At 56.9% G+C, this 24499-nt stretch overlaps 1 protein-coding gene across 4 annotated transcripts in view; it reads left to right on the forward strand.

Moving 5' to 3' along the window:
* The window catches only part of PIK3R6 (phosphoinositide-3-kinase regulatory subunit 6), a 28206-nt gene extending 4268 nt beyond the window's left edge, over nucleotides 1-23938 (forward strand). Inside the window, exons 2-21 of one of the 4 annotated variants that reach the window (XM_015645967.3) lie at nucleotides 4080-4176; nucleotides 5466-5549; nucleotides 6496-6587; nucleotides 8583-8651; nucleotides 9092-9224; nucleotides 10122-10191; nucleotides 10568-10751; nucleotides 11445-11592; nucleotides 12503-12589; nucleotides 13156-13600; nucleotides 14146-14239; nucleotides 14997-15113; nucleotides 15615-15725; nucleotides 17453-17543; nucleotides 18184-18254; nucleotides 18487-18577; nucleotides 18969-19039; nucleotides 20358-20470; nucleotides 21110-21279; nucleotides 23080-23938. In XM_015645967.3, the coding sequence (XP_015501453.1) occupies nucleotides 4164-4176; nucleotides 5466-5549; nucleotides 6496-6587; nucleotides 8583-8651; nucleotides 9092-9224; nucleotides 10122-10191; nucleotides 10568-10751; nucleotides 11445-11592; nucleotides 12503-12589; nucleotides 13156-13600; nucleotides 14146-14239; nucleotides 14997-15113; nucleotides 15615-15725; nucleotides 17453-17543; nucleotides 18184-18254; nucleotides 18487-18577; nucleotides 18969-19039; nucleotides 20358-20470; nucleotides 21110-21266 (2241 nt within the window). In that variant the 5' untranslated portion in view covers nucleotides 4080-4163 and the 3' untranslated portion in view covers nucleotides 21267-21279; nucleotides 23080-23938. Of the gene's footprint in view, nucleotides 1-4079; nucleotides 4177-5465; nucleotides 5550-6495; nucleotides 6588-8582; nucleotides 8652-9091; nucleotides 9225-10121; nucleotides 10192-10567; nucleotides 10752-11444; nucleotides 11593-12502; nucleotides 12590-13155; nucleotides 13601-14145; nucleotides 14240-14996; nucleotides 15114-15614; nucleotides 15726-17452; nucleotides 17544-18183; nucleotides 18255-18367; nucleotides 18578-18968; nucleotides 19040-20357; nucleotides 20471-21109 lie in introns of those variants that run through there. The other 3 variants (XM_015645969.3, XM_033518752.1, XM_015645971.3) reach the window with 3 other exon arrangements.
* The last annotated feature ends 561 nt before the right edge of the window (nucleotides 23939-24499 follow it).

A 24499-nucleotide genomic window follows, 5' to 3' on the forward strand; every position in this document is an offset into this window, starting at 1 on the left:
TCCCATCCCATCCCATGGATCCCATCCCGTCCCGTCCCGTCCCGTCCCGTCCCGTCCCGTCCCGTCCCGTCCCGTCCCGTGTTCCAGCCGGGACGAAGCCGGGCTGGGCGGGTGCCGGCAGCCGTGCCGGGCTCTGATGTGCCGCTTTCAGAGCCAGCCTCGCCCGCAGAAGCCGCGGGGCTGTCCGAGGGGGTGGCGGATTTGGGCTGTCCCCGGACCATTTGTCACGCAGTGCCGGCACTCGGAGCCCGTGCGCTCGGGTCCCCGCGGCTCCCGCAGGACGCTCCGGCGCGGAGCCTCTCGCTCATCCTCCGATGGTATCTGTGCGATCCTTCCTCCTTCAGGGGGCCAGCGCCGGCTGGGGGGGCTGGCAGCGGGGCGGTGGCTGCGGTGCACGGGCAGAGGGCAGAGGGCAGAGCCGTGCCCTGTGCCCGTGCGGAGTGCGGTTTCTCTCTATGGTGGAGCTGATAAACAGCCCCAGGAAAGCTCAGCCGTGCCTGGGCGGTGAATTCGTGTCTAAACACGGGCTGCAGGAGGCGTGGGGAAATGGCTTTGGGGCCGATAAGTGTAACTGGAGAGAGCGAGGGGATGTGCTCGCTCTGTGGCTCCGCTGTCCTTGGGCAGACGGGGAGCGGGGACAGCGACATCCTCCAGGCTGGTTGTGGCCAGCCCTGCTCCAGGCGCTGGTGTTTGGGATCCAGGCAGGGTGTGCCGGGAGCAGATCCTAGACATGCTGAGCTTCCCAGGGGAGCCTCGTTTGCTGCCAGCCCAGCTCCCACCGAAAGGTTTGGGGTTAGGTTTTCTTTCACGGCTTCAGCTATTCCTGCCTCGCTTCAGCTATTTCTGTGCCTCTTGTGTTTCACCTGGTTGGGGGTTTGGGGTTTAGTGACTTCTGCCAGTGTTGATGGCCTGTGAGACAGAGCAGGAAGCCTTTGGAGAGCCTGTGCAGACCCACATTTCCCGGGGACAGCCCGAGTCACCACGGTGGGGCTGAAGTGACCCACCTGCATGGACACGTCCCTGTCCCTCTGAACGGGATCTTCAGTCTCACCCCATTCGCCTCACAGAGGGCTGAGCTTCAGCCCCTGCCACAGGGCTAAGAGGGAAATACCCTTTGTGGGGCTGGGGCTGTGCTTTCCTGTTCATCCTGGGATGAACTGTTCCTTCAGCAGTTCCTTACAAAGGCTGAGAGATTGTGGATCCTCCTTCGTGGAGGACGAGGAGCAGCCCAGCCTGGGCTCTGTGTGGGGCCCGATGGCCCTATGGGGACAGTGACCCACTGGCTGTACCTGCTGCTGCCCAGGACCCTCCAGACGTGCCCAAAGCCTGCAGGGTGATGTTTGATCTGTTGGAACCCACCAGGTGACAATGTCTTGGTGATCAGCCCTCAGAGAAGGGCAAAGGCACTTGGAATGCTGTCCCCAGTGTTCCTCTCTGCCTGAAAGGATTAGGGAAGGGACAACCCTGGAGGGAGGTGACAATTTCCTTGTGCACACCTGGGCCTGAGCAAACAAGGATCCCTGCTTAGGAGGAAGGAGCTTCAGTGGATTGAGCAGTGGGAGGATGGAGCGGTGAGAGGGAGGCAGAGGCCGGAGGATCCCCAAATGGGACAGAACTTCACCTTGGATTAGCGGGGCTGAGATGGAGCAGTGGTACAAGCCTCTCCCCAGCCTGAGCCCCCACAGCCACTGCCTGGCAGAGGAGGGGCTCAGGAGGGGTTTGTGGGACTCAGCCAGGTCCCGCTCTCGCTGTCTCCTGCACCTGCAGTTTGGAACAGGAGGATTGCCCTTAACCCTGTAATTCCCTTAACCTGTGAGTTTGTTTGCCACCGTCCAGGGTGAGCTGCACTTTCATGCTGAGTCCTTCATTTTTAAGAATAGAGCCAGGTGTTCCCAAAACTGCCCCAAACTCTTGGGGAAGGTGGCTTTGGGGTCATTTGGGGTTTTTTGCACTATGAATCTCAGAATTATCGAAACCTGGAGGAAGAATTGCAACTTCTCTTCTTGTCGTTCCTTTTTCATTTTTTTCCCTGAAAAAGGAATAAAATCCAGCTGATGCCATGGGTATTTTAAGAATTGCAGAGAGGAAGTGGAGATTTGCAGCTCTGCAAAGAAGTGGGATGAATGAAGAAAAGGCTCTGGTCTTGCTGAGCTGGCAGACAATAAAATCCCTGGCTTTGGGACGAGCTGTGCCTCGTGTCTGCTGCAGGGAGATCCAGGGAGAGGAGGGGGACCGAGAGCAGAGAACCCTTCTGGTGTGGATCAGGGAAGCTTCCCAGACTTCTGGGAGCAGGGAGGGGTCCCCAGGGAAAGGGGCTGAGTCCAGCAGGTGCTGGGACTAGTTCAGGGTCCATCCCCAGAAATGGGGACAATTCCTGTTCCTCGTGCCAGGGATCCTTTCAGGAGAGCTGTGGCAGACAGAGAGGCTGGCACTGGTGCCCAGAGTTCCCCTTCCTCTGGGCTGGCAGCATCCCTGCCTGCCCTGCTGGGATCTGGGACAGGGCACAGCCAGGGCTGAGGGACTGGACCCTCACCTCGGGGAGCACAGCAGGCACAAAACATCCCAGGGAAACCTGGGGAATTCCTGCTCGTTTGGGTTCCTGTGCTGGTCCTGGCCAAGGGAGAAGCAATGGCTGGAGCCTGGCAGGACCCTGGCTGACGCCACTCTTCCTGTTCCTGTGCGTGTCCTTTCATCCTCTTCACCCATGGCACCTGCCTGTCCTCCCCTGGGCAGCGTGGCTGGGTTCTGAACGTGCTGGGGACCAGTTCTTGTCACTTCATGTTGAATTTTCCGGGGAGACCCAAGCCCTGGGGGCAAGCACGTGCACCGTGGGCTCAGCCTCAGCCGCCCTTTGCTGCCAGGGAAGAGAAGGAGCCCTTTTGGAGCAGACAGGAGAACCGAGAGCCAAAGTTTCTCACGTTGGTCTTTGCTAAATGTGGAAGCTCCGGCGGGCCAGCAGCCCCCGCTCTGTCAGGAGGATGCGGATGTGGGAAGCCACCGGCACCTTCAGCCACATTTAGCGCCGCTTCCTCCGGCAGCGCAGCCGGGAGGAGCCCGAGGGCAGCGCCGGGGGTCTCCCGTGGCTCCAGGGAGCGCGGTGCTTGCCCAGCGAGTTGAACTCCGGGGCTGGCAGCTCCTTCCCTGGCACAAGGCTCGGTGTCCTGGGCGCGGCAGGGACCGGGAGCGCCATCCCCTTCCTTCTGCAGCCGGGGCTTCAGGGGCGGTCTGTGAGCTGGGACAGCAGCACGGTGGCTCGGGGCTCTGCGGTGGCCCAGGCTGCCATTCCCGGGCACATCCCGCTCCTGTCTCACTGTCTCACTGTCTCTGGAGCCGCCCGGAGCCTGGCTGGGCAGCGCCGGTGCCAGGGGAAGGCAGGGCACTGGCGCATCGCCCTCCCCGCTAGCCGGAGATGGAAGTCCCTGGGAGTACCTCAGCCCGGAGCCTTTCTCCAGCCCCAGGGCAAGAGCAGGACCCACGCGGGGCTGGGGAGGGGTCTGGAGGCTCCGGGTGCTGCAGGAAACCTTTAAGGAGTGTCTGGGAGCTGCTGTGAGCAGGGTGCCCGAGTGGTGCCTGGCAGGAGCTCTCCCACACGTGTCCTTTCTCCTCCTCCTGCAGCTGCAGTTTGTTGGGTTTGGTGATGGAGATTTACAGATTTAGGAACTACCTGCGTAATTTGGCCCTAAATCTTCAAATTAAACAAAAAAACTTTTAATCGTGGAAATTCAGGCTCTCTCCCCTCCTTTTTATTCCAAGATGAACTTTGTATTTCAGACTCATTTTGACTTAAATTGGACATTTTTAAATCCTGGGAGAATGAGGATCCCAGTCCTGTCCTTCTCAGAGAGGTGGCTGCTGTTCATCCCTGGGGAACTCCTTGCTGCAGGAGGATTTGGGGGCCAAATATCCCAATGGGATCAGCTTTGAGCTGGTTTCTGCCCCAAACACAGCCTGGGCTCACCTTTAGGCTCTGCCTCTGCCCCATGGGGGTCCCACGGGGTCCTGATGACTTTGTGCTCCCCCAAGGTTCTGACCTTGATCTCCACCCCCACCTGAGCCAAGGGTGTCCTCATTTTCTGCAGGTGTTGCCCCGGATCCAAGGCCATGCCCGAGTGCAGTGAGGAGTTCTGTGCACTTCCCCCACGAGCTGCAGCCTCAGTGTGGCCATGGAGAGCTCAGGTGGGTGATCCTGAGCCCCCCGGGGCTGGGGAGGGGGAGCCAAGAATTAACCCTCAGCCACCTCTTACCCCTCGATGTTCCTCTGTTTGAACACCTGGATGATTTCCAGGTGTTGGCAGGTGCTGCTGGAAGATGGGATAAGAGGCACAAAGCACTTCAGGGGTAGCCAGAAGCTTTGCTGAGTGTGGGGCATTCAGATACAACAAAACATTTGAGTTTTAAAGTAGTTTTATATTTATTATTATTATTGTATTTCAGTCCATTTCCCCACCATGTTTTATTTTCATGCTATTTCAGAGGTGCTGTTAATCTCCCAGGGTCAGGATGTCAATGATGAAAGGTTTTATTCCATTTCTAAGCCACTGCTGTTTGTTGCTGGGAGTTTTATATTTTTATGGGTTTTTTTCTGTTTTTAGATCAAAGTGCCTCTTGTTTGTGCTGGGTCAATCTCTTTGCTCTGTTCCCTGTGAGGGACCCTCAGTGCTGGGGTTGCTTTGATCCAGGAGGAGAGGACAGGACTGATATCAGTGCTCAGGAAAAGCCCCCCCTGGTGATCACAGACACACACAAAGGGAAAGAGCAGGAAATTTCAAATAGTCCTCGACAGCATAATTCCTGTGTGCCAAACCAGTAAACAGGAGAGTGAAATCTTGCAGCACCCCAAACTCGAGCTCCCGCCCCAAACTCGAGCTCCCACCCAGTCCGAGCCGTGCCCCAGACAGGGCTGAGGCTGTCAGAGCTCTTTTTGGGGCTGCCCGAGTTATTTTTGGTGAGAGCAGGAAGCAGCTGGGGTTTGGCAGACACAAGGGGCTGCCAGGCAGGAGCTCTGCCCGGGGTCCCTGCCTGGGGAGCAGGGGGTGCTCGGGGCCCTGGGGCGAGGCTGTGGAGGTCCTGTGGGGGCACGAGGGGATGCTGCAGCCTGAGCCTGGGCTCCCCACGGGGGTGACGTGCTGGGGTGGGCAGCAGCCCTGGCTGCACTGCCTGCGAGGCTGGGGCTCAGTCTGGGCAGTGCCCAGTGCTGAGGGGCTTCGGCTCCTTCCCCGTGCCAGCTTCTGGGTCCTTCATTTCATTCCAGTTTCGTTCATTTCTGTGTTTAATGTGAGAGTTTTTCACTGAGCAAGGGGAGAGGAAGGTTCTGCACTGCTCAGGCTCTGCAGAGCGGCTCTGCCGTGTCCCTGCAGGGGCCCTTGGCTCTCCTGAGCCGCTGCAGTGGCCTTGGCACAGCTCTGTGCTCGGGGCCGTGGGGAGGTTCTGGCCCTGGCCCGGCTCACGGCCCCGTGTCCCTGCAGAGCTGGAGTCGGACATCCTGCGGCGAGTGCGGGCGCTGCTGCGGGAGCTGGACGGGCACCACCCCTCCTGCCAGAGTGACCGAGGTGAGGGGCTGGCACTGCCCTGCTGGGCACTGCCTGCCACAGCTCCCCTCCACAGCCATGTGGGGATACGGTGCCTTCGCTCACTTGCCCTTCCTAACCCTGTTCTGGAGGTGCCAAATCCTGCATCAGCTGCACCCGTGCCCCAGCAGCCACTGCCACCCTTCTGCCACCTTTCTGTCACCTTTCTGTCACCTTTCTGTCACCCCTGTTTCTGTCACCCTTCTGTCACCCCTGCACACTCTATCTTACCCTGGGTCCTGCATTGGGCTGGGACATCAGTGCAGAGCCCCCAAGGTGACACAGACACCGAGCCCTGAGCTGGATTCTCCCGGTGCCTCTCCGTGGGAATGTCCCTCTGCCCTGCCCAGCTCGTCCCTGCCTGAGGCTCCAGCTGATTCCTCCGTGTTGTGGGTTTGGAGGATAAAACTCTTAAAGCCTGGGGAAACCAAATGAATTCTGAAAAAACTCTTTTCCTTGGAACACACAGGATATTTTACAGTTATTTAAATTGGATTTTGCCTGGAATGAGCCGTGGCATCCTCAGGGCTGAGAGGTTTTGTGGTCCCTGCTCTGAAGGTCCAGTGCTGGGAGCAGCAGGATCCCAAATTCCTTGGGGCAGGTGGGGAAAGCAGCTGGGCATAAAGAGGAGCAGGGAAATAAATCCTTGCTTTTCTCCAGCCCTTGGAGGTCTGGGAGCCATTCCCAAGGGTTTCCCAGAATAAGATCCAACACACCAATGCTGTATCCAGAGCCAGGGAGGGGCTGGGCTGGCCCTTGCAGAGGGTCAGAGGAGAGAGCAGAAGGCAGAGGAGGCTGGTTTAGCTCTCAGAGACGGCAGAGCAGCGTCCCAGGGGGGATTTTTGTGCTCAGGTCCCTGAGTCCCCTGTGAAACCTCACCCAGATCCCTCCCTCAGTGAGCTGCCCTGCCCTGGCTCTCCCTTCTCAGGAATGCTGCGATGGACCCTGCACAAGAAAATCGAACAGAACCCCAGCACCAGCTGTGTCCTGGTCAGGATCCTGGTGAAGGAGTTGGAAAGGGTGAGTGCCACCTCAGACAGGGGACAGCCACGTTGGAGAGGGACGTGCCCTGAGTGCAGGGCTGGCCCCTCTGTGCTGGGTGCTGGGGGAGGCAGAGGGATGGGCTCAGTTCCACCCCAAGCAGGGGTTTTGGGGCTCGGCTGGGCACTGGAGCTCAGCACAGAGTGAGAAACCCTGAGGGACATCGGGCACCCATGGCACCCAGCTGGTGCTCAGGGGCCAGGCTTTGTTCTTAGAGAAGCTGAGCCGAGCCAGGACCCCCCAGGCTGGTCCCTGCACAGCAGCCCAAGGCAGGCAGCCCTTACCCTACAAACCCTCCCAAACAGCCCCGACTTCCCCCACCCCACCCTCTGTGGGCTCAGATAGAGCGGAAATTCCTCCCCCGCTTCTCTCATTTCCACCCCACCCAACCTGCCCGGGAGCCATCAATGGAAACCTGTGATGGGTTTTGGTTTCACTGATTTCCCACATCACCTTCTGGTCTGGTACAAACCTCCAGCAGCCTCTGCATCCTGGTAGGACCCGGTTGGTGGGTTGGGGGCGTGTCTTGTGGAGAAGCAACACTTTTGCATTCTTCTGAGCCTGCCTCAGTTTACCCAGAGCCATCATTCCCTTCCTGCTTCTCCTCACCCCACAGCTGAGCCCCCACTCCTTGTCCCCTGTCCAGAAACCCCCCTGGACCATTTTCTCTACATCTTTGTTATTTCTTCTTTGACCTGGGAGGCTGGAGCAGCCCTGCCGAGCCTGTCACCTCTCCCAGGACTCCCTTGTCTCCCCTGTGATCCAGCAGTTGTCCCACTCCCAGTCCCACTCCCAATCCCAATCCCACTCCCAATCCCAGTCCCAATCCCACTCCCAATCCCAATCCCAATCCCAATCCCACTCCCACTCCCACTCCCACTCCCACTCCCAATCCCAATCCCAATCCCACTCCCACTCCCAATCCCACTCCCAATCCCAATCCCAATCCCAATCCCAGTCTCTGAAGCAGCTCTGGGGTTATTTGCAGGATCTCTCTTGTGTTGTGGCAGTTCAGTTTCCATCAGTGCCTTGGGAAGGGATTTCATTTAGTGGCTTTCACAAATCCAGACAGGAACCCCCATGCCACCCTTGGCTGTGGATTCAGGGATTCTCCCTGAGGGTTTCAGGGCTGCTTTTCTCTGCAGCAGCCAGGCCAATCCTCCCCTCTAGCTGTTATCACTCTGTCACTCTTCTCTTCCCCTGCTCAGGAGGAAGAGAATTATGGAGTCCTCCTGCTCCATAATTCCCTGAAGCTCTTCCAGGAAATTCCTCTCACTTGGGGCTTTTGTGGTTTTTTTCACTCTCAGCAGCTCTGAGCCATCAGCACCAAGCAGGGATGATAATTTAGCAATTTCATGCCCGAGTTCCTCCAGGGCTGGTATCAAACTCAGCAGCTCCCTGAGTTCATTTGATCGATGTTTTCTCAGGCTTTGCTGCCATCAGCTCCATTTAACTCGGACCCATCAGAGCTCAGCAGCCCTGAGGAGAGGGGCCAGAATTATCTCTGGGCTGGGAATCTCTTTCCCAAGTTTATCCAGGGGCAATCCCTATGCTGAAGCTGTTGCTAGAGCCAGTCAGGGCTGCAGGAGGGGCTGGAGCATCCCCTGGATTCCCATGGGCAGGGATGGGGACAAGGGATGGGAACACCTCCCTGTTCCCTCTGCTCCCACCCCCACCAAACCCAAGCCAGGCTCTTTCCAGAGGTTTTGTGTTCCCACGGGAGTGGACAGGAGCTCCTTAATGCTCACCCTCTCCCTCTATCCTCTGTGCCCCTCCCCAGGGACATCCTGCCCACCCTAAAAGCCAGGGGAGGGATCCCAAACCCCACCCTGACTCAGGGGTCACCCTCGAGCCAGGATGAATTCCCGTGCTCAGAGACAGAACCTGGCACACCTTGGGGACTCTGGGGCTGCTCCTGCCCAGCCCAGCATCCTGCCAGGACCTGACTGTGCCTTCCCTGCCCCCTGTCCACAGGCAGAGCGAGGGGACCTGCGGCACTACATCATCCCCCTGCTGCACACGCTGATGTACACCTTGATCCAGGTGAGCTGTGCCTCCATGCAGGTGAGCTGTGCTTCCATACACGGGCCTGGGGCAGTGTCCAGGCACATCATGGGCCACAGGAGAGGCCACCTGGAGCCACTCACAACCTGGAACAGCCACTCAGAACCAGCAGAGCCCTGCTTCAGTCCCAGGTGGGCTCAGCTGTGCATTCCCTGTGTCCCTGTGGGACACACTGTGCCAGGTCCTTCCACCTGAGCCCTTCTCTGGAGGTGGTGCAGGAAACCACAACCTGGCAAAAACAATGTGGGTATTGCTGGAGGTTCCCAAACCACTGCAGGGTCCAATTCTGCTCCGTTTTTTGCATTTAAAACCGTAGGGAATTTGGTGCAGGGAATTTGGTGCCCTCCCAGCCCTAGGGGAGGAGTACTGTTGGAGGGGATTTAGGGATCACTGCCTGTCACCTCCCTGTCCTCCTGCAGGCTCCCTGCATCCCTGATGAGCTCTGTGCCAGGGTTTATGACTTCTGCAAGAGGTTGCTGACCCTGCCCAAGCCCTTCTGCACCATCGGGCTGGACTATGCCAGCAGGCTGCAGGTGGAGAGGACAGCCCCAGGTAAGGGGGTGCCCCTGCCCCAGCCTGGCACTGAGGGTCCTTGAGGGCTGGCCTGCAGAAAATCAGCTCTAAACCAGCCCTGTGGACATTGAGATATCAGTGCTGGCTGCAGGGAAGAACCCCACGTAGGAAGCAAACCCAAGGACACCTGGTTCCTTTTCCCCCTGTGTTCTTTTTGTCCATTCTCGTTCAAGTTCTTCTAGTTAGAGTTTTCTTTAATAGGAGCCTTTCAAAGCAGTCCTTTAGAGCAGAGCAAGGTGCAGACACCCTGTGAGGGGGAGGTGAAACAGGAGAAACCTGGTGGGAAATTTTGGTGCCATTCTGGGGAGTCTCAACCCACCCCAACCACTCTGCCCTGGCACTGCTTTGGCTGCAGCTCGAAGGCGTACCTCTGTCTCCCCTGATCCTTGGTACAGGAGTGGTTCAGGGTGGAGAGAGGGGTTCTCCAGCAGGGCTCCTCTCCGAGCAGCACAGGATGCACAGGATTGTCCCTGAGCCAGGGCAGGTGGATGGATCCTCACCCCTGGGCAAGGGGAGGGGGAAGTGCCTCTCTCCTGATCCAGAGATCTCTGGTGCTTCTCACATGCCTCAAATATGGTCCCCATGTGGCCCTGGGGACAGAGCTCTTCCTCCTGCCTCCAACTCCACTCTCAAACTCATAATGCCCTAAACAAAGGAAGGGAAACACAGGAAGTCATCCCAGAATAGAAGGAGGTTTCTTTTTCTGGAGCCTGGCCTTTGTCCTTGGCTGTTTTTAGCTCTGCCCCAATTCTTGGCTGTTTGACCTCATCTCAGTGGGTGTTCCCCGACATGGGAGAGCCACCTCAGCCTCTACACCTGCCCCAAGAGCTGTGTTATTCCTGCTGCTCTCACTCCATGTGTTTGTGCCCTTCCCAGGAACCTTGTACCAAAGAATGGTCATTTCCGAGCAGAGCCTGTGGAGCGCCCCGTTCCCTTACCAGGAGAAGTGAGTGCTCCTCTCTGGAGGGGTTGGTGCTTTCATTTTGTGGTCTTTTAGGGAAACCTGTCCTTTTCCAACACTTGGAATTAATCTTGGTTGGAACAGACAACCTGGGCCTAAACCATGTGGTCTTGGGGGACACAAGTGGGTGACATCCACATCCTTCACATTTCAGTGACACTTTACGTCAGGAGGGCACATTCCTCCTGTGTCCCAAATTATTTTGGGAGGCAGGGAGTTGCCTCTGTGGGGGGAAACAGGGTAGAGAATGGGCATATCAACAGCAGCAATGGCAAAAGTGAGACGTGAGCTGCTCTGCCAGCCCTGATGTGGGTGATGCGAGTCTGCATCTCCCTCTTTCCACACTCTGCTGCCCCCCCAGGATTTTCATCTTTGCTGACCCAGAGCTGCTGCCTGAAGCCATCTGCAACGCGCTGGTCACCGACACCGAGGCAGCCCAAGTGTCCCAGAGCCCCCGGGGCTGCATGAGCTGTGTGGTCACCCACGCCCTGCAGGCGGCCCTGGGTGACACCTGCGACATCCACGGCCTCAGGAACCGACTCCAGGTAATGCAGCAGCTCCTCTGGTGCCTTTCCAATGGTCCTGCTCTGGCTGGACATCTTGGAGAAACAACAGGTGTTTTGGCAAGTGGAGAAACACCCCAGCTCCTCAATGCTGGTCTACAGCCCCAGCAGCCCCAGAGCTGGGCTGGGGTTGAACTCAAATGGAAATGAGTTTTCCTTTGAATGGAAAGCAGTGGCTACAGCAGAACCAGAGTTTGGAACCTTTAGTCTGAGTGTTGGTTTTGCCCAGCAGAGCTGAAACAGAGCCTCTGTTATCTCCTCTGAGGGCTCCTGGGCACCGCAGGAACCTCTCAGGGAAAAGGTTCCAATCAGTTTTCTCCAGAACCTCCTGGGAGGAGCTGTGGGGCCACAGGAACACAAATGGCTGGCTCAGAAACTTTGCAGGGGCTCTTGGCAATTTCCACACCAAGGACAGTTCGTGTGCCTGGTGTCCCCATCTCCCAGGAGTCACCCCAAGTGCCAGCACTGCTGAGGGTGCCCCAAGGAACACGGTGCCCATCAGGTGCAAAGCTGCCAGAAAAGGCGTTTTAAGCAGCTGGCACAGACAGCATCTCTCCTGGGCACAACAGGACCTTTGTGTGTGCCTAAGAAACAATTTTGGCAGGACTCATTTGCTCTTTCTGCCCCGTCACGACCCTACGTGATTCCAGGTGCTCATAGCCCCTCTCCCACCAGGCCTTGGCCCCAGGGGACGTGGAGCACTGGTTCCAGCAGGTGGTGGTGGCCATGGAGGGCACAGCCAGTGAGGGGGACTCGGACCGGGGCCAGCACACGGCGCGGCTGGAGAGGATCTACCATGGCCTCCTGGGCTCCCTGCCTGCAGGTGAGCCCCAGCCAGACATTGCACTGGGACAGGGAACCCTTGTGTCCCCACTGTGTCCTTGCCATCCCCTGCAGCAGCAGGAGCAGGCTGCCTGTGTGACCCCACGGCTAGCAGGGAGAACCAGCCCTGGAAGGCAGATTTGTGACTGAGGAGAGGGACAATGGAAACTCCTGCTGCTGATACAGGGCTTTAAGGTCCCTTCCTGCCCAAACCCTTCTCTGATGTGCTGGATGGTGGCACTGCCACCTCCTGCCGTCCCTACCATGCTCTGCTCCAGCCTGGTGCCACTGGGGCTACACAAACTACAACAAAATCCCAACCCTTCTCATCTCCTCACAGAGATCTGGGGCAACCAGAGGCAAATGGGGTCATGGTTCCTCTCCTGGCTACTCCCTGTGCCCCAACCTCCTCCAGAAGGCAGGAGAATGTCCCAGTGCAGGATTTTGGGAAGAGCAGCCGGCAGTGCCGGGAGGGGTGTGGGACCATCACCTTTTGTGGGTGGTGAGGGGGTAGAGGACCATCACTTTTTAGGGGGTGGTGAGTGTTAAATTGTCCCACTACTGCCACAGAGCTCTCACGAGTTAAAAGAGCCAGTGCTGGTGGGGTCAGAGGTTCAGATCACCACGTGCATTGGAAAAATGTTTATTCTGCAATCCCTCTGCTGGCTGCCAAGCGAGGTCCTTCACTTCTGCCCGTGGCCCTGTTTCCCCCTTTTCATTTCTCCCTCCCACCAATGGGGTAGACACTTTGTGATGGCTCAATTTGTGAGAGCAGAGGCCTCACAGGCTCACATCTGGCCAGGAGCACTGGGGTGGGAGAGCCCCAGGGCTGCCTCAGTGTCAGCCCCAGGGGTTCGTGGTCCTGTGTGGGGAAATGCTGCCATGTGCTCCAAGCATCCTTGTTTTCCCAGGGAATGCTCCCCAGGAAGGGCTGCAGGGGACTCCTCTGCCCAACCCCAACATCAGCTTCCACCTGTGGACAGAAGATGAGCAGCTCTGTGAGTGCCCTGGGCCTGGGGGGAGCTGGGGGCGGTCTGAGCCCGAGGGTCAGTGTCCCAGAGGGGTCACTTAGCTCTGACCTTCGGTAGGGAGTTTTGGAACCATTGTCCCAAGGCCAAACTCATGGAGATTTGTGCTAACTGCTCTAGCCCTGAGGGCTGCTGGGGCTAGGCCAGGGGCTTAGGGGTGTGAAGGGGTGAAGGAGCTGGGGCTGCAGCAGGATATGCCCAGAGTATCTGACTTTGTTGTGGCTGCCCCTGGATCCCTGGCAGTGCCCAAGGCCAGGCTGGATGGAGCTCTGAGCAGCCTGGTCTGGTGGATCCCTGCCCATGGCAGAGATGGGAACGAGGTGATCTTCCCTTCCAACCCAAACCACTCTGGGATTCTGGGATTCTGGTATTGGAGTGGTACTGAACTCTCTGCGTGGGAAATGGGACTGCCTGCTCTTGGAGCCGCCGGCGGAGATCTCAGCTCTGCCGTTTCGCTGGGAGGGGGGAAGCTGCGGCAGGACAGGGCTGAGCCTGGCGCTGCTGCTCTCCCTGCTGCAGCCGCTCCGTGCCCGCAGGGAAGGAGCTGGTGCTGTTCCTCCGTCCGCTGTCGCAGAGCTGTGAGCCCGACTGCCTGGGCCAGGAGCTGGACCCCACGGAGGTGCAGGACATCCTTGCGGGCTGTGGCTGCTGCGAGCAGAGCCGCTTCTCCGTGCTGTCCACCGACAGCGGCATCGAGCGGGACCTGCCCGCGCAGGACGAGCCCAGCGCCGCGGACACGGAGCCCGCCCGGCTCCACAGGAAGGGCGGCATCAAGAAAAAGCTGTCCCCGCTGGACAGCGTGGCCTTGCTGCAGGCTGGCAGCGCCGTCCCTGCAGGGAAGCCCCCCGGGAAGCAGCCCAGGAGGTCAGGAACGGCCCCGCAGCCCTTGGCCCCGCTCCAGAGGCGGCACACCGCCCGTGTGATGCTGCTGGGAGACGATCGCATCCTGGGCCGCCTGGCACGAGCCTTCCACTCCCTCAGGTACCTGGGGCCAGCTGTGCTCTGCGGGCAGCAGGACTGCGTGGCTGCTCTGCCCTGCAGGTTGTTGGAGCAGCCAGGGTGGCTGGGGACGGGGTTGGGCTCAGTAGTACCTGGGGCAGGCTGGGTCCTGGGGGTTTGGCTCCCAAATGCACTGGACTGCCACTGGCTGCTCTCCTGGCTCAGGTGATGCACACAGTGAGTCCTCCACTCTGTCCCTGGGCTCAGTTAAATGAGGCAAGGTGTTTTCCCATGCCAAAGGGAAACGTTCTACAGAAAAGCCGTTCCCCACGCTTGGGGGTGGGTGACAGTGTGGGCAGCCTGGGGAGCAGAGCTGGGTGCACAGGGACCCCAGGCCCTGACAAAAACCTCTCTGAGGCTCCCCATCACCTTCCCCGGCTTGACTGGGGAATCCAGGGCACGTGCTGGGAAAGGAGGCAGTGAGGGGGGCACATGTCAGAGCAGCTGCAGTGTCCTGGCACTGGCCAGCCTTGCCCAGGAGATGTGTTCTGCCCCTTTCCCTTGGCACATCTCATTTTTCATTTCAGGAAACGGGAAGCCCGGCGAGTGTTCCTGACTCCCAGGCTGAACCTGCAGTTCTACCACATCCCTGTGCTGCCAGGACACCCCTCGGCTGCTGCGGTGAGGGGCTGGCAGGGGATGGGTTTTTTGGGGAGGAGCAGGGGGATCCAGGAATTCCTGCCCATTCCTGCCTGGTCCCAGCCAACATGGAGCTGCTGGGCTCATTTTGGGGTGTCAGCTCCTTCGGTCCTTCAGTCCTGCTTCCAGGCCTCAGCAGAGGAGGATCCATGAAGTTTAGCCTGATGATTTTCCTACCTCCCAGATGTTGAGGGGAAGCAGTTGATGCTCATTGAGGACTTTGCCCCCTTGGCCATGGCCCCGGTTTTAGGTCTGTGAGTCTCTACTCGCAGTTTATGTCAGCCACATCCCTTCCCCTCTGACAGCCTCGAGATGGAGGTAAATGAACAATTGTATTTAGGATATCTTCAGCTGGCCCAGAGCTGGCTGTGACCCCTGACAAACAGGCTGTTCAAAGATCAGTATTCCTTTTTTTCATTCCTCACAGAAGTTTTGTGCTGGAGCATCTGCTAAATGAGTTTGCCAGCTTCTCTGGATGGAGCAGGGAAAGGACAGGGATGGGGGAGTGTCACAGGTCTCTCTAGCTCCTTATGGCTCCTGATATGATGAACTCCCATTCCTCCTTGGCTGCAGAAAGCTTCCTAGAAGTGTGAACCAAGTCCCACAGGAGCTGGATTTAGGGCTGGAAGTGGCTGGGAGGGGTTCTCCAGGACCTTCTCTTCATGATTTGCTCAATACAAGCCCAGGAAAAGTAACAATCCTGGGGTTGGAGTGACTGTGAGCTGTGTTTCCCCTGCAGGATGCTGCTGGCCCTGAGGGGCTGTGTGAAGTGGCCGGGTACCTGGGCAGGGCTGACCCCTGGTATGAGAGCAACATCAACACTCTGTGCCACATGATCCCCAAGCTGGCCAGCATGGTACGAGGAAAGCCTTCCCCTTTCCCAAAAACACCTGCAGCACCTGAGGAGGGGGTCTGTGCCCTGCAGGGCTCTCCATCCCCAGACAGAGATTTTCCCCTGCAAACCTTCCCCAGGGCCCTGCTGGGCTCTCCATCCCCAGAGATTTCCCCCTGCAAACCCTCGCCAGGGCCCTGCCAGGAGGTGCTGGTATCTGACACCGTCCCAGCCCACAAGAGCCATTTGCTGTGATGGGTTTTCTGACCAGGGGACAGGAAATTGCAGATTTCAAGAAAGAAAACTTTTGCTGAAATCCCCCCAGCTCTCATTTCCTGGCAGTTTGAGCCTCCACTGACAGCCTGCACAAAAAGGGCCGAGAGGTGGGCGCAGTTCCCACTCTGTGTGAGTGGCAAGGCTAGAGGACAGCTCATCCCTCACCCTGAGTCCAGGAAGGTTTGAGGCTTTGTGGTGGGGTTTCTGAGAAGTGGCAGGGGCTGACCCAGCCTGTGATTTGCCCCCCAGCCATCGTCACCGAGCAGGGCCCTGGTGACCGACCTGTTCCTCACCGATGTCATCGCCTACTACGCACGCATGGGCACCCAGCCCGTCTGCTTCCAGGTTCACTCTGTCAAGGTGGGTGGCACAGCTGGAACAGTCCCCAGGCCTTCAGTGCCCCCACAAGTGCTGGCAGAGCTGTGCAGAGCCAGGGGGTCGGGGGGCTTGTGGCAGAGATTCCCGTTCCCCCCAGCCCAGCCCTCCCTGCCCATTCCTACAGCCGCTGACCCTGGAGCTCAGCTCGGCTGGAGCCAATGATCCTGGTGATCCATTTCAGGATCTCAGCTCAGCAAGGGAGCTTTGAAATCCCCCACAGGGTCACAGACTTCTTGCTCTGCTGTGTTCAGGGTGCTCAGGAGCCCTGGTGCCTCCTCCTGATTTAGATGCTGGGAGCCAACAGGGCTTTGCTGAGCAGCTTTGCCCAAACCTCCCTGTACCTGCAGGGGCTTTGCAGGGTTTCCTGCAGCACCATTTGATTTATTTCCTGCCAGTTTTGCTCTGAAATGGTATCAGAGCGAGGCCTGGCACTTGATAGGAAAGCAAAGAAGGGTGAAGTTCAGGCACACAATATTAACCCTCCCCTCCCTGCTCCTCTGGCAGCTCTGGCAGCCCTGGCAACCCCTCCAAAGCTCAGGCTGATGCACTGATGCACTTTTAATCTGCTCACAGCCACTGTGGCACCTATTCCAGCACCCAAGGAGCCCCAGCATGAGCAAACTGGCACGAGGCTTGCAAAGAGCTTTGTTAATTCCTGGTGGAGCATCCCCAGGACTTCAGTCATAACCCATGGCCTGTCAGTTCTTGGAGCACCTGGGCCTTGGTTTGTGGCTGGGCATTTTGGTTTTCTGGTGAAATTGTCTTGCAGTCATATCTCCTCCAGGGTGAAACTGGGCAGTGAGAGCGTAGGTGATTCAGGCAGGGGGAGAGGGGCTGGCTCCAGATGTGGTTTTCAGATAGAGGCCCCTGAGCTGCCCTCCTGCCAGCCAGGCTGAGGCTGCTGAGGCTGCCAACACTGCCCCAGGTTCACTCCTGGGCTGGAGCCCCCTGTTCCTCTCTGGCTGCAGGAAGCTGCCCACAGGAGTGAGCCACATCCCACAGGAGCTGGCCCTGGGGCCAGGAGTGCCTGGGACAGGTTCTCCAGCACCTGCTCTTCACCTCTTGCCCAACACAAGCCCATGAAAAGAAAATATTCCATGGGGCTGGAGTGACCTGGCGATTTAGGTTGAAGCAGAGAGAAACTGCATCCCCTGGAGCTCAGCAGCAGCTCAGCTGGGCCTGGGGAAGTGCTCCCGGTGATGTGGGTGTGTGCCTGGGAGCTGACTCGTCTCTGAGGGCACAGTGACATCCAGTGGCAGGGGACACTGCCCGTGCTCGTCTGGCCAGATCCCCGTGGCTCCTGGCAAATCCTGCCATACTCCTGGAACTCAGGAAGCAGAGCCAGGGCAGTTCCCCCATCCCACAGGAGCCCTAAGTGCCATGAAAAGGTCCCGGCTCCCCTTGGCTGCTCTGGAGAAGCTGCTCATGCTGAGCCTTGTGTGACACCTCAGGGGGACAGAGGAGACATCCTCAGGGTTGTTCCTGTCAGGGAAGTTCCCCTCAGGAATGGGAATGTCCCCCTCAGGAATGTCCCCCTCAGGGATGGGAATGTCCCCCTCAGGGATGGGAATGTTCCCCTCAGGGATGTTCCTGTCAGGGATGGGAATGTTCCCCTCAGGGATGTTCCTCTCAGGGATGTTCTCCTCAGGGACCAGTCTCTCAGGAATGTGTCTTCCAGGGATGTTCTCCTCAGGGATGTTCTCTTCCAGGTGCTGTTCCAGGACCCAGCGCAGGACCCAGCTGAGGACGTGTTCCTCACGGAGCTGCTGACCCAGGTGCAGGACAGCCCCTCACACAGAGGTGTGTGCGTCCCCCCAGCCCCAGCCTGGACAGGGCTGCTGCACCCCCCGATCCCACCCACCCCATCCCTCAGCCTGCAGAGCTCCAGGCCTTGGGCACCACTCCTTGTTCCTCACAAGACTTCCCCAAATCCTCCATCTCCTTCCTGGAGCCAGGAAATCAGGCTAAATGGAGACCTGGTGGCTGCTGGCTCCTAGGCTCAGCCAGGGTTTGTAGTCTGTGCCTTTGGTCGGCTCCAGGACACTCAGTTGGACCAGAGCTCTGATTTAGTTGAGGAGACAAGCTGGGCTTCACAGGCAGATATTTTTCCTGTTAGAAATCCAGTTCCTCGAGTTGTCAGGGATGGAACAACAGTGCTTGAAGGCTGGACTGTTCCAGAAGTCCCATCAGCACCTCCATCAGTGCACTCTGGTGTCCAATCCAGCAGATATTTGTCACTGAGGTTGGGCACAGAGCCTGCAGTGAGTCCGTCCTGCTGGCACAGAGCCTCAGCTCCCAGGGCAGGGACAGAAGGGACAAAGTGTGACAGAAGGCCACTGTGTGACACGAGGGCAGCTCAGCCCATGGGAGGATCCCTCTCTGCTGAGCACTGACAGGTGGGATGAGGGACATTGAATCCCACCCAGTTCCCTCCTCACAGACCTGAGCACAACCAAGAGGAAAAGCAGCCTGGACGGCCCCGGAATCGATCTCACCGTGACCTACAGGAAGGTGCGTGGGGCTCCCTGCACCCCAAGTGTCTCTGCTCCCAGGGATGCCCAGCAGGGCACACACATCCTGAAGGGAGTCTGACCCTCCCTCTTTCCTCTGGAACTGCTCTCCAGGCGAGGACAGAGAGGCTGTGGTAACCTGTTAGCTCACCTCATGTCTGTGATGGGCTGTCCCAGCCACCCCAGGCCAGCCCCTGCCAGGGGCACTGACAGGACACTGGCCTTGCCCGCAGGTTGTGCTGAGTGACCGGCACAAGGAGCTGGCCCTGGCCCTGCGCTCCACGGGCCTGCTGATGAAAGCCATCCCTGCTGAGGAGGCTGAAGGTGGGTTCTTCCTGCTTTGCTGAGGTTTCTGGTGCTCAGTGGAGTAAATCTGGCCAGGTCCTTGGTGCCAGCTGTGTCTGGGCTGCGGGGTGGGGGGAATCAGTGACAGGAATATTGGTGTCCTCATGGTCTGGTTGAGGTTTTCTCAGGAATGACGTGCCTGAAGCTCAGACAGGATTTAAGCACCTTCCCTCTGCTCCAGCCTTCCTCTTTCACCTGGCCCTTAGCACAGCTTTCCACCCTGACATGATCCCACACAGTTCCTTTGCCCATGGAGCTTGCTGGAGCCCTGTGTGTCCACAGGCACCGCACCCAAATGTGGGGCAGGGCCCCGGAAAGCTGAGCTGAGGCTGTGCTGTGGCCCCAGACCAGCCCTCTGCTTCTGTCACAGGCCTGGGCTGTTTGAGTGTGACCATCACTGAAATCATCAGGATCAACAACCTGGCAGGACGGTCCTTCTCAGTGAGTACTCATGGCTCAGGCCCTCAGGGGCCACAATCCCTTACAGCAGCAGGGAAAGGGGCAGTCCTGAGGGGAGGAGAGGGCTTTGGGGCCACCCTGCTCAGACAGTGTTTGGTAGTTGCTTTCCATGGAAAAGTCTGAATGTTTGAGCCAAAGCCCCAGATGGGCTTCCTGCTGGGCAGTGTCACCTCTGCTGGTCAGTGCCACCTCTGCTGGTCAGTGCCACCTCTGCTGGTCAGTGCCCTCCCTGCTGGTCAGTGTCACCTCTGCTGGGCAGTGTCACCTCTGCTGGTCAGTGTCACCTCTGCTGGGCAGTGTCACCTCTGCTGGGCAGTGTCACCTCTGCTGGGCAGTGTCACCTCCCTGCTGGGCAGTGTCACCTCCCTGCTGGTCAGTGCCACCTCTGCTGGGCAGTGTCACCTCTGCTGGTCAGTGTCACCTCTGCTGGTCAGTGCCACCTCTGCTGGTCAGTGTCACCTCTGCTGGGCAGTGTCACCTCCCTGCTGGGCAGTGTCACCTCTGCTGGTCAGTGTCACCTCTGCTGGTCAGTGTCACCTCTGCTGGTCAGTGCCACCTCTGCTGGGCAGTGTCACCTCCCTGCTGGTCAGTGCCACCTCCCTGCTGGTCAGTGCCACCTCCCTGCTGGTCAGTGTCACCTCTGCTGGTCAGTGTCACCTCCCTGCTGGTCAGTGCCCTCCCTGCTGGTCAGTGTTACCCCTGCTGGGCAGTGTCACCTCCACTGGGCAGTGCCATCCCTGCTGGTCAGTGCCAAGAAACAGGAACTTCACTGAATCTATTTATCAGCTCACAAAGATGCATTTGTAAGAGTGAGGATTGAAATTTTGACTTGTGTCCTTTTTATTTTACTTGAGAGTTTCAGCAGACCCCAGAGGAGACACTGCCCATGGTAATGTGCCACTGCAGTTTCTGTGGCATTAAATATTAGTGTGCCTTGGTCATTTGGGCCTCTGGTTCCCAGCTGGTGTTTTTAGCCAGCACATTTTGCTCATTCTAACCTGGCTTTTGGGAATACCGAGGTGCTGCAGCCCCACTGTCCACAGAGATACTCCATGGCCATGGAGAACAGACCACACCCCACAGCAGACATCCCAAACTCAGCCAACACTGCCAGTTTGGAAAGTCTGTCCTTTCAGAACATGGCCAGCTTCTGAGTGCAGAGGAAGGATTCGCTTTTTGTCACATCTGAGGCTGAAAAAGAAAACCAGAGCAATGTCATTTTCTGTTCCTGTCACACCCAGCACGCAGTCCGGGGAGGGGAGGGACACCTCAGCAGGCTCTCCCTCCTCTCCCCATCCAGGCCGTGGCAAACAGGTTCAAAGCATGGACTGTGAAGATCAGGAGCCCAGAGCAGAGACCCTTCACGGTGCGGCTGGACAAGGACAGCAGGAGAACCTACAGGGACGTGATCGGGTGAGAACCGGGGTGCCAGGCTCTGCACATCTGCCCTGCACCCCCCTGTCTGCCAGGGAGCCCTGACCCTCATCCATGACAAAAACCTCATGTTCCTTCTCCAGGGAAAGCAGGGCACACTGGGGCTCTCCTGCATTTGTGTTTTCAGTTGATGGTGTGAGGAACAAACCAGTTCTTTACAGAAAAGGTGCTGTCATTGAGACAGTAGAAAAGCAGGCACCTCCAGGGACAAACAGAGCTTAGACCTCCTGAATTCTGAATTATATCATGATGCTGATGCTCTCTGCACTGCCTGCATTCCTCACTGGGGGTCTCCAGCAGGTGCAGGTGGGGGACAGGACCCAGCCCTGTGGAAATGGCCAGGATTAATGTGCCTGGAGCAGTTGCAGTGGCATGGGATGTGCTGATGCATCAAGGTTCAGCCAACAAACTGAATTCCTGAGTCACTGGGCCAGTCTCAGGACCTTGGGTTTGTGTCAAACACTGACATGCAGCAGCTCATCTCTGCAATCAAACCCAGCTGGAAAAAGCATAAAATTAGCAGTGGGAGAGCTCTCCTGCATCAGACAGTGCAGAGAGTTGGGGTTCACTCAGAGATCAGACCTGAATATGCACTGAGTGTGTTCTGTGCTCTTCCAGCCTGGAGGTGTCTCCCTGCCTCGAGCCCAGCTACTGCCTGCAGAAGACAAAGACCATGAAATTCAACCTTCACAAAACAGAAGACATGGGGTTTGTGAAATACCTGCCCAAGTCTCTGCTGCTGCCCATCAACACTTTTGCAGGAGTCATCCAGTGACGGAAACAAAAAGGTGGGGTCAGCACAGAGGACATGGAAAGAGAACACACACTAAAAGCTGCCAGTGGTGACTTTAAAGAGCAGTGGTGTAAAGAGCTGCCCCAGCAGAGGTGGACAGGCTCAGAGGGCACAGCCATGCCCTGCTGGTAACAGTGTGACCATGCCCTGCCAAGGGCACAGCCAAGCTGCAGGGCTGAGCTTTCACCTTTTGCACAAGTCAGGCAAAAGCTTTGAGCTCCTCCATTCAGGAAGAGTGAGGAAGACCCATGGGTGGTGCTGGCTGTCCTGTGGAGCCCAGAGCAGCTGGCAGCAGCAATATTTATTTTGAAGATGACTGACAGCCCAGCAGGGATCAGGTTTTCACCTCACAGCCCAAACATTGTTGGTGCTCCCCTGTGCCAGACTTGGGCAGCAAACATCCTGTCCCTGAAGGAAGCTGAAGGGAGGCAGAAGGCTCACAGGCACATCTGGAAACCCCTGCACAAGCAGCTGTTGTTGTTGTGATAATGTGGGGTTTAAGGGGTGACCAGTGGCTCTATGCCCCTCTGATTCTTTGGGGCTTCACTGTGGGGTTTGTACACACAAAGAAAATGCTCAAAAAGCCAAAAGGCTTTGAGCTGGGCTGGAGTGTGGGCTGTGTGTCCAGAGTTTGTTCTGTACAGCTGTAAATTACCTAGATGGATGATAAATTATTTGTATAGGTGTCATGGATCACTTGTACCAGAAGGTGCAATCCTTTTAATGCCAATTTAAAGAAATTAAGACAAACCCAAGCTGAAACTGCCAGTTGGTTGTTGTTGTGAGTTTGCACGTGGCTGGGGATGGATGCCCAGGAGTTTCACTTGAACATGAGGTTCAGTTTCTGCCCTGTGCAGTGACTGAGACCTAAATTTCTGGAGGGCAGGATGGGGCATCAGCCCAGCCTGGCACTGCTGGAAGCTGATCCTGCCTGGCTCAGTTGGATCCTGAGCAGGGCTCCTCCAGCTGCTGAAACAGCCAGGCAGGGACAGCCACAACCCCAGAAAGAGAGAGGGGAGTTTATTTCTGTCCCTCACTAACCAGGGGACCCCCAAAGCAATACCTGGGCACAGGTGCACAAGCAGAGAGCAGCACTTGGTCCATACCAGAGGATCTCCTCCACATGGAGTTATCCCAGGTTATTCCCAGCTGGAAGCCACTGGTTTTCAGCCTTCCTCTTTTAACCCATTCCTGGCTCAAGCCTCCTTACCCGCCCTGCCTTCACCTCCAAGGCACAGATTTCAGCTGCTCTCCAGGAGGTAAGTTTTGCTTATAAATGAAACATCGGTGGTCTGATGTCATCAAAAAATCTTCAGTGGGATTTAAATGAGCCTTGGAGTCTCTTCAGCCACCAGCAAAGGCTGCTGTCCATTGATCAGGTATTCCTTGGTCAGGGAATCGCATCATTCCTGAGAAGAAGGATGGATTTTAGTAACATCTGCCTGAGTGGCTCACAAGTACCCAGACAGGCAGCTGCAAAAAGCAGAATATTTATGGAAATGCATATTTAATATGGCATATGCAAATGGCCTGGCAGTGTGTCACCCTGCCGTGTTGTGGGCTCGGCAGGAAGCGCTGGAGACAAGGAAAGGATTCCTGGGTGATAATTCCTTTCTCTGTATGAATCAATCCCGCATTATCTGTACATCAGATGCTTTCAGGGTAATTAGCTCTCTCTCTTCCCAGCACCAATCCTCTGTGCCAGCACAATGCTCTGCTGGAATGGCTCTATAGATAGAATTGTCCTGTGCCAAGAATAGCTGGAACTTTTTATTAAGATGTTATCTTCTCCCAGGAATTCAAACACGAGTGGAGCAATTTTGATGTCAAGAATTTCTCCTGGTCTTGTTATTGTGTAATACCTGAGGAACAAAGCGAGTTAATGGGGATCTGCCTGCACTCAGTCATCCCTGCACACAGCACATCCAGAGCCTTTGTAAGAGGCACAGAAAGAGCTGCAATGGTTTGAAATGCAGCTGCTGCTTCAGCTGCCAGTGCTGCCCTCGTTAGAAGCCGATTACCTGGGTGAGCTGTGCCCTTTCCATCTGCCTCAGCACAGCAGCAGCTGCTGGATTCCAGCTGCACAAGGAGAGGCCTTGGAGTGACAGGTGCCTGTCCATCCTGGAGCTCCCTGAATCAGCACCAAATGTGCTGATTAATTTAATGGATTGATAATCTTAAAAAAAACAACTCATTGTGCAAGATTATTACATTGACGTTCAGCTTTGGGCATTCTCTTGAATCCTGCCTGTTCACAGCACAAGTGCATCTCCCTAAGGAGAAGAGGAAGATCCATTGAATCTCCTCAGCCTCAGAATTCCAGAACCTGGGCGAGGGAAGAAGCCCAGGCTGCTCCTGTCAGGTGTGGAGCACATGCTGCTCCTGTCCCCAATCTACACTTTCCTCCACACTGTGGATTTTCCCAGGAGGATTCCATCCCATCCACCAGATCCAATGGTGTGTGAATTGTATCCTGACTGTGGGTGACTCTGGACTGCCTGATTTACTCCCATGCTTTTATTAGGGATAAAGTGAGTGTATAAAATGCATTAAACTCAAATTCAGCCCCCAGCAGATCTGGCTGCTCACAGTGAAAGTCATCCTGGAGAGTAATTGCCTGAAAAAATGATTAAAATATTTACAGGTTCATTTTCTCTGCGCTTCAGAGTGACCAAAACAAGGTGAGTCACTGCAGCCCTGCTGGTTCCAGGGCTGGTGGGTGCTCATCATTTAATGAGCTGAGAGGCAGCCACTTCATGGCTCTCCCTCCTTGCACATCCAAACACCCAAACCAATCCCGGGGTGGCCCTGTCCCACAGCTGGGAGCCTGGCAGGTCCTTACAAACCCAGGGCATTCCTGAGAGATTCCCTGGAGTACTGGAACTCCTTGTTTAGCAAGGACCATCCTTTCAGCTCACAGCCCACCTCCATGGCCTCCTGGCTTTGTGCTGCTCTTGGGAGAGCTGCATCTGCATTTTCAGAGTTCTGGAGCAAGGAGCTGCTGCTGCATTTCTATCCCAGAGCAGCAGCTCCCATGTCCTGTCTTTCCCCACCCCCGTTTTTACACAGAGACTTAATTTTTGCCTCCTCATTATGTTTATATTCCACTGTATCCTCAAAGAATGAAGCCCCATCTCTCTGGCACATGTTCTGCTCCAAATCACTTGACTGGAGCTCCTCTTTGGCTGTTGAAGGTGGGAATTCTAAGATTTGCT

Source organism: Parus major, chromosome 18 (genome assembly GCF_001522545.3).
Source record: "Parus major isolate Abel chromosome 18, Parus_major1.1, whole genome shotgun sequence".
Lineage (NCBI taxonomy): Eukaryota > Metazoa > Chordata > Aves > Passeriformes > Paridae > Parus > Parus major.